The sequence below is a fragment of the Suncus etruscus genome, chromosome 8 (genome assembly GCF_024139225.1).
Source record: "Suncus etruscus isolate mSunEtr1 chromosome 8, mSunEtr1.pri.cur, whole genome shotgun sequence".
Classification (NCBI taxonomy): Eukaryota; Metazoa; Chordata; class Mammalia; order Eulipotyphla; family Soricidae; genus Suncus; species Suncus etruscus.
In genome coordinates this window covers 106904271-106920168 of record NC_064855.1, presented here as the reverse complement: position 1 = coordinate 106920168, position 15898 = coordinate 106904271, and the positions used below count along the sequence as shown (strand labels likewise).

General features: G+C 36.4%; 1 protein-coding gene across 1 annotated transcript in view; it reads right to left on the bottom strand.

Annotated features, from left to right (window-relative positions):
- The window catches only part of GPC5 (glypican 5), a 1503836-nt gene that overhangs the window by 1433876 nt on the left and 54062 nt on the right, over nucleotides 1-15898 (bottom strand). Inside the window, exon 2 of the mRNA XM_049778704.1 lies at nucleotides 2770-2931. Within this exon, the coding sequence (XP_049634661.1) occupies nucleotides 2770-2931 (162 nt within the window). The remainder of the gene's footprint in view (nucleotides 1-2769; nucleotides 2932-15898) is intronic.

Genomic DNA, 15898 nt, shown 5'->3' with positions numbered 1-15898 from the left:
GGAAATGCAACTAATTAAAACCAGAAGAAAAAAGTACAGTAAATCTTCTTACACCATTTGAGACATGAATTGATTTCTCCATAGGATTTCTCTCAAGCAGACTGAAGTTCCCCATAAAATGTGTTGGCTTCTTTATTCTCAGACAAAATAAAACTTTTAAATTGCTTTTAGATATTTTGATTGCACAGACATAAGATACAAGATGTTTTATTTATTGATAAGCAGCCAGTTCAGTTATGATACAGTAACTATGATGGTTCAGATTGCTTTTAGCATATATATTTAAGCTTGTTTTATGGAGACAAGACTAAAGCTACTTACTCTCCTCATTAAATTAAAAGCAAATATTCCCCTTGTAAACAACTTCTTCCAGTAAACTTAATATTAAGGTAACTTTCTTCTAAATATGCACTGCCTTCTCATGCTTTTTCATTAAAGGGATAGTGAAAGATGGAGAAAATTACAATTTATTATGAGAATTTACATATATAAAATACTGACTTTGCAAATTAGATAAATTAAACAGAAAAATGACAAAAGTATATGCACAAAATTATGAAATTCTGGTCAAGACAATCTAATATATTGTCACTACTCAATTTTAAACAGATTTTTAAAATCTGAACAAATCTTTGCAGTTTTTTGACACATTGACAGTCAAAATGTTTTTGGTTTTATAATTTTCCAAACATTTGAACTTAATATGCTTTTTATTGATCAATTTATCCAAGAGCATGTTAAAAATCTGTTACAGTATCTGAAAATAATGTTTGATTGAAAAGCTAGTGTTAGTAAATATTAGCACTTCCTTTTAATTTCCATGGCTAACATTGCAATACCCCCCCCAAATTTTTTTTTTATTTCTTGTCATGGTCTTCTTTGACCACATATCCTTACTTTGAGGGATTCATCTTGTGACTAAGATAATACATTCTAATGAAGTTGTCATGTTTAAAATATTTATTGCCTCCCACAAACTCAATATGATGCTAAGTCTTCAGGATAAACCTAGCTCAGATTTTCAAACACATGGCGATCCAACGATTCTCTTTTTCTGGCTAAAAACACAAGTCTCTTTTCTGGTTAGAAATCATCTACTATTCCCCAATTCCTTATATGTAATATGTATATTCCTTGTACATATTTTCATTTTCATGAGAATAAATTAAGTTGCTTCTGTGGGTGGTAAAAGTCTTCATTCAGTTCAAATTATTCATTGTTGCATAAAAGGAACATTTTTCTTGAATAATTTCACATGAATAAATTCCATAACAACCTTTTATTTCTAAAACATTTTTTTTTTTGGTTTTTGGGCCACACCCGTTTGACGCTCAGGGGTTACTCCTGGCTATGTGCTCAGAAATCGCCCCTGGCTTGGGGGGGACCATATGGGACGCCGGGGGATTGAACCGCGTCCTTCCTTGGCTAGCGCTTGCAAGGCAGACACCTTACCTCCAGCGCCACCTACCCGGCCCCTCTAAAACATTTTTAAGAACTGCTGAGCTAATAGCATGTTAAAATGCTACCAAAAAACCCTATGAATTACAAACTAGATTTTAAATCAAACTAAATTTAATTCTGATTTATGATATTTATTTTAGTTTGTAATTACTTTTAAACAGTAATCAACTTTAATATATAGTCATGTGTATGCGTAAACAAAAATATTATTCAAACATACTGGAATTATTATACCTATAATAAATAAATACAAAAGGGTTAAAGTTTGCATCGAATAATAGAAATATATTTGTTTGAAAGGCAAATACCTAGATATTTTCAGTTTGGGCACATATAGAATAGTTAATTCTTTACTAAAATAATAAATTAAGCTATTTTACAGTAGCAATAAATTTTACAAAGAAGATTACTAATATAAAAAAGAATCTGTTTATCAATGTCATGATTTCTTAACATATTATTTTATTTCTAAACATACTGCTTGAATTAAGGTTGAATTCTTAATTGACCTCCCAGCAACCAATATTTCCTCATTTACTATTTCACAGACTTGTCTGCATGTTGATTAACCATACTAGTATTATGAAAACCACATGAAGTTAAAGGAGTGAATAAAAACAATATTTATTCAGTTCATATTTCCAATAAATCTATAATTACACAGTTATAAAGCAGTGATGTTTTATGTAATGGAATATTTCAATAAAACCTAATGGTGATATTCATTCACACTGAAGGAAAACTATCAATCAGAATATTGGGAGGCCAAGAAATAACCCTAGGAAGGCATATATTTTCAAGGACCATTTCACTAATATAATAGATTCTACAAACACTCCTCTGTCATTAAAAATAAGATAAAATTGAACATTTTCAGGAAAAAAAGAACAGAACTTAAGACAAGTATGCTGAGGGAAATTATAAAGAAATGAAACAATCCTTGACAAAGAATGTAGGGATAAAGAATTGGAAGAAGGGTTATATTGATAGCAGGCTGATAATAGAACTTCTTTCCTGGGTTTGGTGAACACCTCAGAAGTAAATCTCTCCTGAAATTCTCTATTGTCAATCAATTATAAGTCCATTTTGAAAAGGTAATCCTCAAAATTAGAGTTTTCCCAGTCCAACTCAATATATAAAAATCTAGGATGACCGCAGAAACAAATTCTGAAGGTTAAGACACTTAAAACCTCATTTCACACCAGAGTAATATACAACAACAACAACAAAGGAAAAACCGTTTAGTCTACAAAGATGAAGATGATAGACTAACTGCATAGTAAGGCCCAGGACACTTGATACCTTTACCTTGAAAGGCAGCTGCATTCCGAGAAATGAGGAACTTCAGAGCAGAGCTGGATGTCTGAAGCACCTGCTGCATGTCTTGGCGAGCAGCAACCTGGTACCTCTCCTCCATCTTCCTGGTGCAGCATGTAGGATTTTTGGCTATGCAGACCTGCAGGTCGGGTCCTGGAACACATAAATACTTTGGAGAATAAATACTTGCTCATTTAGTAAAAAGAACATATTACCTGCCAGGCGTGCACTACACATCAGGTATTGATCTTCAAAAACACTTGTTAGAAGAATATGCATCTGTATCCCCATGAGATAAAACCCACCAGACCATCTTTCTGCAAGTTTTCTGAAAATAGACTGGGCTGCCCCAGTCAGGCTCCTACAACCTCTTCCTGAGGCAGATGGCCCCACTCCAATCCATCCCTTCCTTTAGCTTAGAGCAAGGCAGTGAGATGCTGATCACTGGGAGAAATGAAACCCAGGGTCAATGCCCTGGTTCTTGTAATCTGTGTGCATGAACACAGAGTTGTTATTCTTCAAATAACAACTGCAGGATCTACATGAACCCCGACTCCTAGATGGGATCCCTCCTGCCATGAAGTACTTCTCTAATAGGGGCCTTCTGTCCCCAGGTGTCCTTTGTGGCTCATCCCATCCCAAATCATGTTCTCCTGATGGAGAAAAAAATAATATAACAACTCTTCTAAAGAAGAGTAGCTTAGAATGAAGCAGAAGAAGATAGAACAGAGCAAGGTTGTGGCCCCAGAAGAATAGAAGAGAGAGAAACAAGAGAGTGGAAAGAACTAGGAAAGAGCAAGGCCCTGAGAAAGCAACCAGAAGCCCTGGCTAAGGAGAGTAGGTAGTCTCACTCATCTGTGGAATTTAAGAAAAATAAAAGACATTATTGTAATAATGTCCAGAGACAAAAGAGATGAGGGCTGGAAGGATCATCTCATGATATGAAGCTTACCACAAAGAGTGGTGAGGTCAGTTAGAGAAAGAACTACACTAACAACTATCATGATAATGGTAATGAGTAAGAGAAACAGAATGCCTGTTTCAAATACAAGTAGGGTTTGGGGTGGAGGGAGATAGGAGGCATTGGTGGTGGGAATGTAGCACTGGTAAAGGGGGTGTTCTTTTTATGACTGAAATCTAAGTACAAAGGTGTGTAATCATGGTGCTTAAATAGAAATAGTTTTTTTTTAAAGGCCCACAAGGCAAGGGGAAGAAGCATATCCCCAAGTGAGGGTCTCAGAGCACGATTGTACATAAGTATGCACCATAGTGTGTTGTAATAAATCATTCAGTTGAATAAAAACAAAAACAAAGAAAGAAAGGGAAGTGAATCCTTAAGTCAGGGAAGGAGCACTTGGGTTAAGACACTTGCCTCTTAAGCACTGACCCTGGTTCAATCCCCAGAACCACATATGGTCCCCAAAGCCCACCAGGAATAATTTCCTGAGTAAGCAGCCAGCGGTAGCCCTAAGCACCATCTGGTGTGGCCCAAAACAAAACAAAATTGTAAAAGTATTGCTTAAATCGCATATTCTCAATGACAAAACAAAATCTTTCCCACCATTAATTCTTTGCTTAATAACTTTCAAAATTTTAGTATAAAATATTAAGTATTTCCACTTGATTTGCTAATTACTATTAACAAAGAAACTAAGTAATATAAGTCCATTGAGTTGTTACATAGTATGGAGCTAGATCAGAAAGCATTTACTGCTTATTTTATTAATTCAAAAGTTATTAAAGTAAATTGTTTGAAGACCATATGCCATAGATTAGCATATGGGCTAAAAACAAATTGTTTTTACAGAGAAAAATAAAACAAAATTTTGTATTCACACAAAGAAAAATATGTTGATTCAATCCCTTCATTTCTTGTAGAAAGCAATTAATGATAGTAACCATACATCAAATGGGGACTCCCCAGTCTGAATCCAGCATCTAATCCAGAAATGACTTGACAAACAAGTCCTACCATTAAAATATTTTTGTTTACTATTATAAATCAAAACTATATATAGCAAAAGTGCTGGTTATATGAAATGTTTTGCTATGACATGACACAATAATAGTGATTTCAAAAAACTGCTAATATGATTCAGTTCCCATCCTGTTTTAGTCCTAACACAATATCTTTATATTTCACAGAAATGTTAAGTACCAAGGAGTGGGGAGGATGGTGATATGTAGCATAAAGTACATTAAAATAAACTCGGGGCATCCATTGATTGGTTAAATATTAAGAATACTTTCAGACACTTTGATAAAATAGAAATACAAATGGCAAAAAAGCACATAAAATGCTCCACATTACTAATAATCAGGGAGATGCCAATCAAAACAACAATGAGATGCCATCTCACACCACAGAGATTGGCACACATCACAAAGAACAAGAACAATCAGTGCTGGCGGGGATATGGAGAGAAAGGAACTCTTACTGCTGGTGGGAATGCCGTCTAGTCCAACCTCTATGGAAAGTGATATGGAGATTCCTCCAAAAACTGGAAATTGAGCTCACATTCGACTCAGCTATTCCATTCCTAGGGATATAACCTAGGAACACAAGAATACAATACAAAAGCCCCTTCCTCTCACCTATATTTATTGCAGCACTATTCACAATAGCCAGGCTCTGGAAACAACCAAGATGCCCTTCAACAGATGAATGGCTAAAGAAACTGGGGTGCATATACACAATGGAATATTATGCAGCCGTCAGGAGAGATGAAGTCATGAAATTTTCCTATACATGATGTACATGGAATCTATCATGCTGAGTGAAATAAGTCAGAGGGAGAGAGAAACACAGAATATTCTCACTCATCTATGGGTTTTAAGAAAAATAAAAGTCATTTTTGCAACTATCCTTAGAGACAATGAGAGGAGGGCTGGAACTTCCAACTCACTTCATGAAGCTCACCACAGAGAGTGGTGAGTGCAGTTATAGAAATAACTACACTGAGAACTACCATAACCATGTGAATGAATGAGGGAACTGGAAAGCCTGTCTGGAGTGCAGGTGGGGGTGGGGGTGGAGTGGGATGGAGGGAGATTTGAGACATTGGTGGTGGGAATGTTGCACTGGTGAAGGGGGGGTGTTCTTTACATGACTGAAACCTAATCACAATCATATTTGTAATCAAGATGCTTAAATAAAGATATTATAAATAAAAACAGAATACTTTGTCTATGTAAAGTCTTACTTATGATTCTTAGTACTGCTGGATATAATGTTTGTTATTATTTTAAAAGGATAAAACCCATCACAAGTAGAACATTCCATGCATCCCCAATATTGTAACCACACTTATTTTGTTCCATTTTATTGTTTTGGGGCTACACATTGTAACATTCAGGGTTTAATTACTCCTTATTCAGGGATCACTCCTCGCAGGATTCAGGTGATACTCAAGGGCATTGGAAATCAAATCTGGGCCATTCATATGTAAGTAAGTAAGGCTAGCACCTTACTTTCTGTACTGTACTATCTCTTCAGCCACAACACACTTTAATAAAATTAACCGAAATATTGGGTTGGCGAACTAGTACAGAAGGTAAGGTGCTTGCTTGTCTTGCATGCAGACAACCTGATTCAGTGCTGGCAAGCACTGCTAGGAGTGATCTCTGAACATAAAACCAGACACAAGCCTTGACCTCTTGTGGGTATGCACCTTAAATAATAACAAAGAAAATAACAAATACAATTTTGGAGTTTGGCATCATGAGGTGAGTCCCAGGGCATGCTCAAGGTTACCCAGGTTTTATATAAATCTTAAGAAAAATTCTCTAACATTACCTAAAACAATACAGTCATTCCATTGCTATTGAACACAAACATGGGGCTGGAGAGAAGTGGCCAGAATGAGTTCCATGCTTTTTGTGCATTGAGTTGGTGGATGGACCCTCCAGAAGGCATAAGCTGGTATATGACTAGAGGTGAGAGCATCACACAGCCTACATCCACACAGCACCACATCTTTGGGCTCAGAACCTCACAGTGAACATCTGAGCCTGCTGGGGGCCACCCCCTGAGCACTGCAGAGAGCTCTCAACCACACCCCAATAATACAAATAAGACCGATGACCCTTAATCTCCAGCTATTTCATAGTTCCTACCTTGCCTCTTTATTTAGATCAATATAAACTATGCACTTGATACTCTCTCTTACTTTCTAGGTCACACACATGTACTCATATGCATACACAGAGGAGTCACTATTCAAATTCCTATGTTTTAAATACAGAAACTGCCTCAGGGCTGATACTGCTGAAAGTTGGTTCTGAGTAACATAAAAACATTTGAAATCACTCTGAGCTTCCTGCCAACACAGGACACCACCATTTCTAACACTTTGGTTTTCATTTGTTAAAATCAAACAAATAACAAATGAAAACATTTGAGTACCTCACAAAGGGTGAGAAGAATAAAATATATGTGTCACAGTAGGTAACATTTTGGCAACAGCTTTCCATTTATCTTGCCTGAAGTTATACACAAACAAATTCTATTTCAAACAGTAAAATTGATTGAAAGGAAACAAAGCTACATTCTCAGCTTTATTCCTAAATGGAAGAATTGAGAAATTAAGAGTTCAGAGAAAAATCATAATAGATATTGTGGGAAAGAACTAGTAAATAAATAGCAAACTATATAAAAACAAAATGGTGAAGCCTGCCAGGGAATAGCAATAATAAGAAGTCATTGTCCAATCTCTACAATTCAATTATTTAACATATTTTTGCTAAGCCACATTTTTCATCATGGAATAGGAAAACTTTAAGTTGTGATCACTCCTTCCTTCTCACCTGCTATGGTTCAGATCAAGAAACATGGCCCCTATTTCCATCACCTAAGGGCTTTATTTCAGTTCCTTGTTTTCGCCAAATTTCTTTCACCCACATCTGTCCAGGGGATGTTGTTTCTAAATGTGTTCTCACATACATGATATAAATATGCAGCATCATCTAATTCATTTCCACCTCTTTCTCTTGACACCTGAAATCAGTCTTCCCAGAGGAGCCAGCCATATATACCAAGTCAATTCTTATATCTATCCCCTACCTTTACACTAATGTGTAATTAGTGCATTACACTAATCATTGCTCTTATCATGAATGAAACAAATATAACAATTAATTAATCTATTCATCTATATCATAAAAAGCAAAATAGAAGAATTTTGTTGTTGTTGCTGTAGTTTTGGGACACACTGGTTGTTCTCAGAGGTTATTCATGACACTGTACTCAAAAAATTATCCCTGTTGATTCTCAGATGATCATATGGGATTCCAGGCATCAAATCTGGGACAGCAGCTTGCAAGACAAGCACTCTACAATCTGGCCCCAAAGAACTTTTGCTCTTGATTCTGTCTTAGTTGTTCAGCACCATACATAAAAAGCCAGAAAAAAAACAGCCCAATTTTTATTCCTTCAGTCAATAGCTCTGTATATACCAAGGATGTTCATTATTTCTTATAATCTTCCCATTAACCCTATGATATAGCTGCCATTAGTACCATTTTATATGAAACATGGAGACATAAAAAGGTTCTGAAAAAATGTCCTAGTGTCCTATACCTAGCGGATACTACAAAATGAAACTTAGCATGTGTCTGGAATCATGCAGAGTGATTTTAAAGCTCTCTTCTTCACCATAACCCTACAATAATCCTAAATCTATGAGGGACATATTTACAAATTAAAGTAACTATTCAAGTTTTCAGTTTTGAAAGAAGACAATTTCTTAAGTTAAAAAGGAATAAATTTCAGGGACCAGAGCGGTGGCACAGTGGTACGGCATTTGCCTTGCATGTGCTGACCTAGGACGGTCTACAGTTTGATCCCCCGACATCCTATATAGTCCCCCAAGCCAGGAGCAACTTCTGAGCCCAAAGCCAGGAGTAATCCCTGAGTGTCACCAGGTGTGGCCCCAAAACCAATAAATAAATAAATAAATAAATAAATAAATAAATAAATAAATAAATAAATAAATAAATAAAGATAAATTTCAGACTTGGGAAATCATGATTTTATAATAATAACTAAATCAGCAAAAACATAAAATGACAGGCATTATGCCTTTTGTACTTTTTTGTTTGTTTTCTGTTTTTTTTGGGTCACATCAGGGGTTACTCCTGGCTCACAGAAATCACAGAAAACACACAGAAATCACTACTGGCAGTTCAGGGGACCATATGGGATCCCAAGATTCGAACGACTGTTCTCCTGCATGCAAGGCAAATGCCTTACCTCCATGCTATCTCTCCACCCCCCACCCCCGTTTGTACATTTTTAATGCTGGAAAGTATATATTTAGAAAGATGGTATAAATTACCTTGACAGCTATCACAAACATAGTTGTAGGAGAAATACAGAGATATCTCAGCAACTCTAAGCAGGGATAGTAATTTAGCTCACTTAGAACAAACACTTTCTCTGATTTGAATGAAGATCTGCACTGATTAATTCAGGCTTTCATTTAGAATCCTGGAAGCAGGTAATGATATACTAAAATGAATTTCTAACTCAAATAAGGACTATAATTCAAAGTTCCGGTTATATATAATTGACATAAAATTTGCATCAAAATCACCTACAAGAGATGCAAAGTAACTTAGAGTTGGGCATCTCAGTGGGAGAGGAAAAGGATTGAATAAAATACCTGTACCCTTTATTCTGTTTCTTTGAGAGCAATATTTATTTATTTCTTCAATAAATGTATATATCTTCCATGTGTATATATAGATATATATGTATTTATCTCCTACATAAATCTTATATATATATTACTTCCAAAACTATATATAAGAAGAAAACTATATTTGACCATAATGTTAACACCATGGAACAATAAGAAAAAAAATAAGGTGCTTCTTTAGAAAAATCCCAGTCTACTATTCACAATGTTAATAAGAAAAAGCATCACAAGGGGCTGGCGAGGTGGCGCTAGAGGTAAGGTGTCTGTCTTGCAAGCACTAGCTAAGGAAGGACCTCGGTTCAATCCCCCAGCGTCCCATATGGTCCCCCCAAGCCAGAGGTGATTTCTGAGCACTTAGCCAGGAGTAACCCCTGAGCATCAAACGGGTGTGGCCCAAACCCCCCCCCCAAAGAAAAAGTGTCACAAGAAAGTCAAGCCAGAAGAACACCCAGATACTATCTGGTAACAGACAGAATTTGAAAAATATTCAGAGTCATGTTTCTAAGAACAGCTATTAGCAGAGATGGCATAAAATAGTAAGCTTGGGAACAGAAGCTGTGTGTTTGAATTGTCAAATAAAACTTCACAAGAGTTAAAATGTAAAAAAAAAAACCCTAAATTAAACAAAAAAGTGGCTGGTATCTTGATGAAGAGGCATTCAATCAGAACAGTATATGTTTTACATGTTTTTTCTCAACATTAGAAATTATTACTATCTGCTTGAGTATGGTTTTATCTCTGCTAACACAAAAACACAGCAGGACATTTTGTAAAGATAGTGACAATGTTAGATCAGTTTTTACTATCTGATTTTTCCCAGATCTCATGTGATAGACAGAACAACTAGAAAATAAATGGCCTCCTCAAAAAAATATAATACACCTACATGATGGGAAAGAAGAACACAGAAATAAAAAGAGCAGATGAAACTGCTCTTGATTTTGGATATGTATGAAGGTAGAAAGGAATGCATGAACAACCTGATCTCCAACAGTTCTCCAAGAGAAAACAAAAAAACTGATTCCCAGGGCAAAATTCCACAGAAAAGAAAGCTGTCCAGATGTAATATCAAAGTTCAACAGAAATGGGCTCCAAGAGATACTGGTGATGTCTAGACCAAAGCAGGAAGGGAAAGAGGCCCAGACCAATTTTAGAAAACATCTCTTTTGTTTTTAAGGCACAAGGCAGAAAAATAACAGGAAGTTATATGAAGTTGGAAAAGCTCATCTAAAATTCTTCACAAGCTAAATATTGGGGGAGGGGGAATGAGCTTTACAAAAAATATACAAGCAAATATATATATATATATTTGCTTGTATATTTTATATATATTTATATATATATATATATATATATACAAGCAAAAAGACTGAAGATAAAACTCACCTGGAGCTAATATAATGAAAACGAGAATAAAGAACCGAGTAGCATCTTCACAAAGCCAGTTATGCCAGAAAGAAAAGCTCCCCACCAAGATAGAGATAAAAAGTGTAACCACACTATTTCAAAGCTATGTGATTATGACACAAAACATGAAAAAAATAACACAATCCAGAATTAGAAAGTTATCAGATGAGGTGACAATACTCCAGCAAGTATTAAAGATGAAAGGAAACAAAATTTCTGAAGACGAAACTAGAAGGAACGGGGGTGTGAATCAGGCTTAAGATAATACTTGGACATAATGCCTTAAAGAGAAAGAAAATCTCTGGTAAAAAGAAAAATTTTTAATCTCCAACAGGAAAGAGGTGTTCTGGCGATGACAAATGAATTGAGGTGGAAGGTCTTGAGCATTTGGTGATGGTGAAGGTGCAGAATAAAGTAGCAAATAAAATCAGCATATGAAAATCCTTATCTGGATCAGGGAGATAACACAGGTTAGCATGATGCTTGGAAGATGGGAGGCTGGGTTCGATCCCTGGTACAGTATGGTCCCTGAGTACAACTACAGTAGCTCCTGACTACTCTAAGGTGTGGCCCTAAAATACAGTTGTGCATATATGAAGGCAAAGAGTTGTAAAAGAAAGGAATCAAGAAAACAATTCCATTTGCAAATGCATCTGAAAATACTGAGCTAGTTAGGTTAGAACTCTCATGGTTAAATTATAAATCTGTACATATAGTTTATATGTATTATGCATTCATTATATATTTATATTTTACATAGTCACACATTCTTATATATGCTCACATATAGATCTTGGAATAAAAGTCTCTAATGGGGTTTTGAATATGAAAAAGAGACAGTAATTTATGAATATTTTTTCTGTTATTCTAGCTGAGAAATGGGTCACATCAGTGGTAAATGAACAGGAAAAGATAATACAAAAGGAATAGCATTTTTAAAAAGAGAAAAAATAGAAGCCATTTTTTAACTGAGAAAGTGTGGGAGACAGCCAAATGGAGATGTATACATTTAAATATGGAAATATGTAAACATAGAAACCAGAAAAAAGGTCTGAGAGCCAGATTGAAGATAAGTTTAAAAGTTTAACACAAAGTGAGATTAAATACTGGGGGATTTTCACAAAATAAACTAAGTGTAAAACTTCAGCCCATAAAATATAGAGGCTTTTTCATCCTCTGGTACTTGAGACCAAATACTTATTTTCTTTTAGCAGAGTTGCCCAGCACATGGTAAAATATTTAGCAGCATTCCTGTACTCTTCCAATTCTGTATCAGTGGCGAAAACCAAACTAGCCTCCCACATTACTAAATCTTCTCTTTCATCAATAACAGACTTCTCTCTGGGTGAGATCTGATAGCCAGAACAAAGGCATGGTGGTAGGAACTACAGAGGAAGAGTAGCCTGAGAAAGTGTAGTGAGAAAGATAAAAGTGGAGATGAAGGAACAAATATGGAGTCTTGAAATGCCCAACAAAGGGACAGATCAGGGGAAAAAATCTTTTAAGATCTAGAATCAGATGGGCTATGATGTGAGCTGTTTTCTAGTCTCTACATAAATAGCGATTACAAGAGCCCTCACATTGCTTTTAGGATCCTATTAACTCTAAGGAATAATTATAAGATCAGTTCTCCCTGAGAGCTGTTGTGCTTGAACCTGTTCAACACTGTAAAACTCATTCCTTTCTACCTTATGCCAGCTCATTAGGATTGCCAAAAAAGACCATAATATCACCTGCACCCTGGTTTTTTCCTAAACACTGGTTATCATATGCTTAACAGATTCACTTTAATTTATTTTTCCCTACAAGTTTTAATAAAATATAAACCAAAACTACAAGTTTCAGTAGTCATAAACCAAAGCATCTTGGCCTTGTTTTGTATTATATTATTCATAACAATAGTGCCTGGAACTCACCAGTGAGTGTTCACCAGTAAAATATGAATTTCCTTCTCCTCAGGCTCCTTTCTTGCACATGTAAACTTTTCAAGGAAAAAAAACTCAAAATAATTTTCTGGATCAAATTGATGATAGATCCGGGACAAGCATATTGCTAATACTAGAAAATGGTTTGATGAACCACTTAAATAGTACTTATGAATATCTAATTTATATTTTACAAATGTTCCTCATAATAATGCATCACTTTAGTTTACTACTGAAATTTACAGAGCCATTTATTTTTCTTTTATGGAAAATTAGAATTGTCTTATAAAAGCATTATGTGATGGCATTTTAACATTTTACCAAAATCATTTTGGAACAATACTCATTAATTTTCTCAGCTATGATAAATTTCTGCTGTTCTGGATTCAATAAAAAGGCAATGTTTGACAACATAAATATTTAGGAAAAACAGTATTTACTAATATTTACAGGCATATCTCCCTCAGATATGTGTTATCAGAGATTCTTCAACCACTCAGTGTTTTTTTCCAGCCTTAGCTGATTAAAATTCATACAAATGCATATATTTAAATTTTTATTTTGGGGGCTGGAGAGAGAGCATGGAGGTAAGGCATTTGCCTTTCATGCAGAAGGTCATTGGTTTGAATCCTGGCATCCCATATGGTCCCTCAAGCCTGTCAGGAGTGATTTCTGAGTGCTGCTGGGTGTGACCCAAAAAAAATTTTTATTTTTATAACCAGGGACAAAATTTCTAATACAAAAATATAGATGTTTTCTCTAAAGAAAAAGAGGCAAACAGAATAATAGTTTCTCTAACTTGAAGATCAGAAGTTGGTCTTCATGTAACACCTGCTACATGTTAAACAGTTTAGAATATAAAAAATATAGCTATGCATTAATTTTATATACTTGAAGAAAGAGTCACAATTTTCTTGAGGGTGAAAAGTTGAATTATGATCTCGCCCCTTCATTTAAAAAGGACACAAACTATTATTCCTTTTTAACTACTCACCTAAAAGATTATCTCAGTAACCAACAATCTACTAAATGAATCCAGAGGCATAAAGCAGACTCTAAATCAGCTGAAGCTAAGATTCTGTGCTATTTGAAACAACAAATTAAACATTACCTCTTTATCTATTTGCATCCACTAATGGATAAAAAATGTGAAGTAAAGACCTTGAAAATAAAAATTATTTATTGGGATTTTCAGGGAGGGACTTCAGAGCATAAAAACCGGCTAACCTTTGCAAAAGCTGGCTCCCTGTGTGTGACACCAGGCGGGGAAAATCCGCGAAAGTACACCGGCCCAGTGGGGCTCAACTGTGAAAGACTGTGAGTGTGACCTGTCTATGTCTGTCTACTGTCCTCTTGCGTGAAACTCTTGCGAGTGGGGCAAGGAGAGGCTCCAGAAACCTCGCTCGCCCAGACGCCATTTTCAGGGAGGGACTTCAGAGCATAAAAACCGGCTAACCTTTGCAAAAGCTGGCTCCCTGTGTGTGACACCAGGCAGGGAAAATCCGCGAAAGTACACCGGCCCAGTGGGGCTCAGCTGTGAAAGACTGTGAGTGTGACCTGTCTATGTCTGTCTACTGTCCTCTTGCGTGAAACTCTTGCGAGTGGGGCAAAAAGAGGCTCAGAGGAGCACGGCCGCGTAGCGAAGTGGAGCGGCCGTGCACTCTTTCTAAGGAAAGAACTCCATTGCAACAAGAAGGAAAAATCACACTAAGAACGGCGCTATATCACAGAAGCAAACATTTCTCTCTGGACTGTCTTCTCTGTTGCATGCTCGGGCCTAAGATTTGACCCAGTGTGAGGCTTCATCCACGGAGGACTCCCCTCCCTTAGAGGCAAGTCAGCCCATCCAGAAAGGGAGGAGCCAGAGGAGTGTGCTGCCTACATCATATAGACAATGAATACCACTACAACACGTAGAAAAACCCACAATACAAGTGTGACAATGGGGAAACAACGCAGGCCAGCATCAGACATAGAGAATGAAGATGACAATTCTGAGGACCAGATAATGACTGAACAACTAATCAACCTCTCAGATAAGGACTTTAGACTAGCAATATGGAAGGTGCTCAACAGACTCCAAGAAACCATGGATCGAGTTGAACAGAACACTAATAAGAACCAAGAAAATATGAAGGCAGAAATCACAAAACTCCAAACTGAAATAACATGTCAACTAACAGGACTGAAAAAGTCAGTAAACGAAGTGAATGACAAAATGGATAAGCTCTGGGACAGGGTATCAGAAGCTGAGAATAGACTTGGTGCTGTGGAAGATGAGATACATAACAATTCCATACAGCAGGAGAGATTGGACAAAAAACTTAAAGCAAATGAGCAGACAATGGAAAAATTAGTCAAAGAATGGGAACAGACGAAAATAGAAGTCTATGATAAGATCAACAGAAACAACTTAAGAATCATTGGAGTCCCAGAGACCCAGGAAGAAAATTTCCAGGAAGAATCAATGGTCAAGAACATCATTAAAGAGAAACTCCCAGAGCTAAAGAATATATGTGATCAAATCCTGCATGCCCGAAGAGTACCAACCAAAAGAGACCCCAGAAAAACCACCCCAAGACACATCCTAGTCACAATGACAAATCCCACAGATAGAGACAGAATTCTGAAAACAGCAAGATCAAAAGGGGAAATCATGTTCAAGCAAGCTTCCCTGAGATTTACAGCAGACCTGTCACCAGAAACGCTCAATGCCAGAAAGCAGTGGTGGGATATTGTGACAAGACTGAATGAAATGAATGCTTCACCCAGAATACTATACCCAGCAAAACTCACTTTCCGGTTTGATGGAAGAATACATGGTTTCACAGACAAAAAACAGCTCAGAAACTTCACAGACATAAAACCAGTCTTAAGAGAAAAACTGAAAGACCTAATCTAAGACAAGACTACCCAAAAGACACACCAAACTTTGAAATAAAGATGGCGTTAAATCCCAGGACAATTCTTTCTCTCAACGTCAATGGACTAAATGCACCAGTTAAGAGACACAGAGTGGCTAAATGGATCAAAAAACTCAATCCAACCTTCTGCTGCCTACAAGAAACGCACCTGAATAGTCAGAACAAA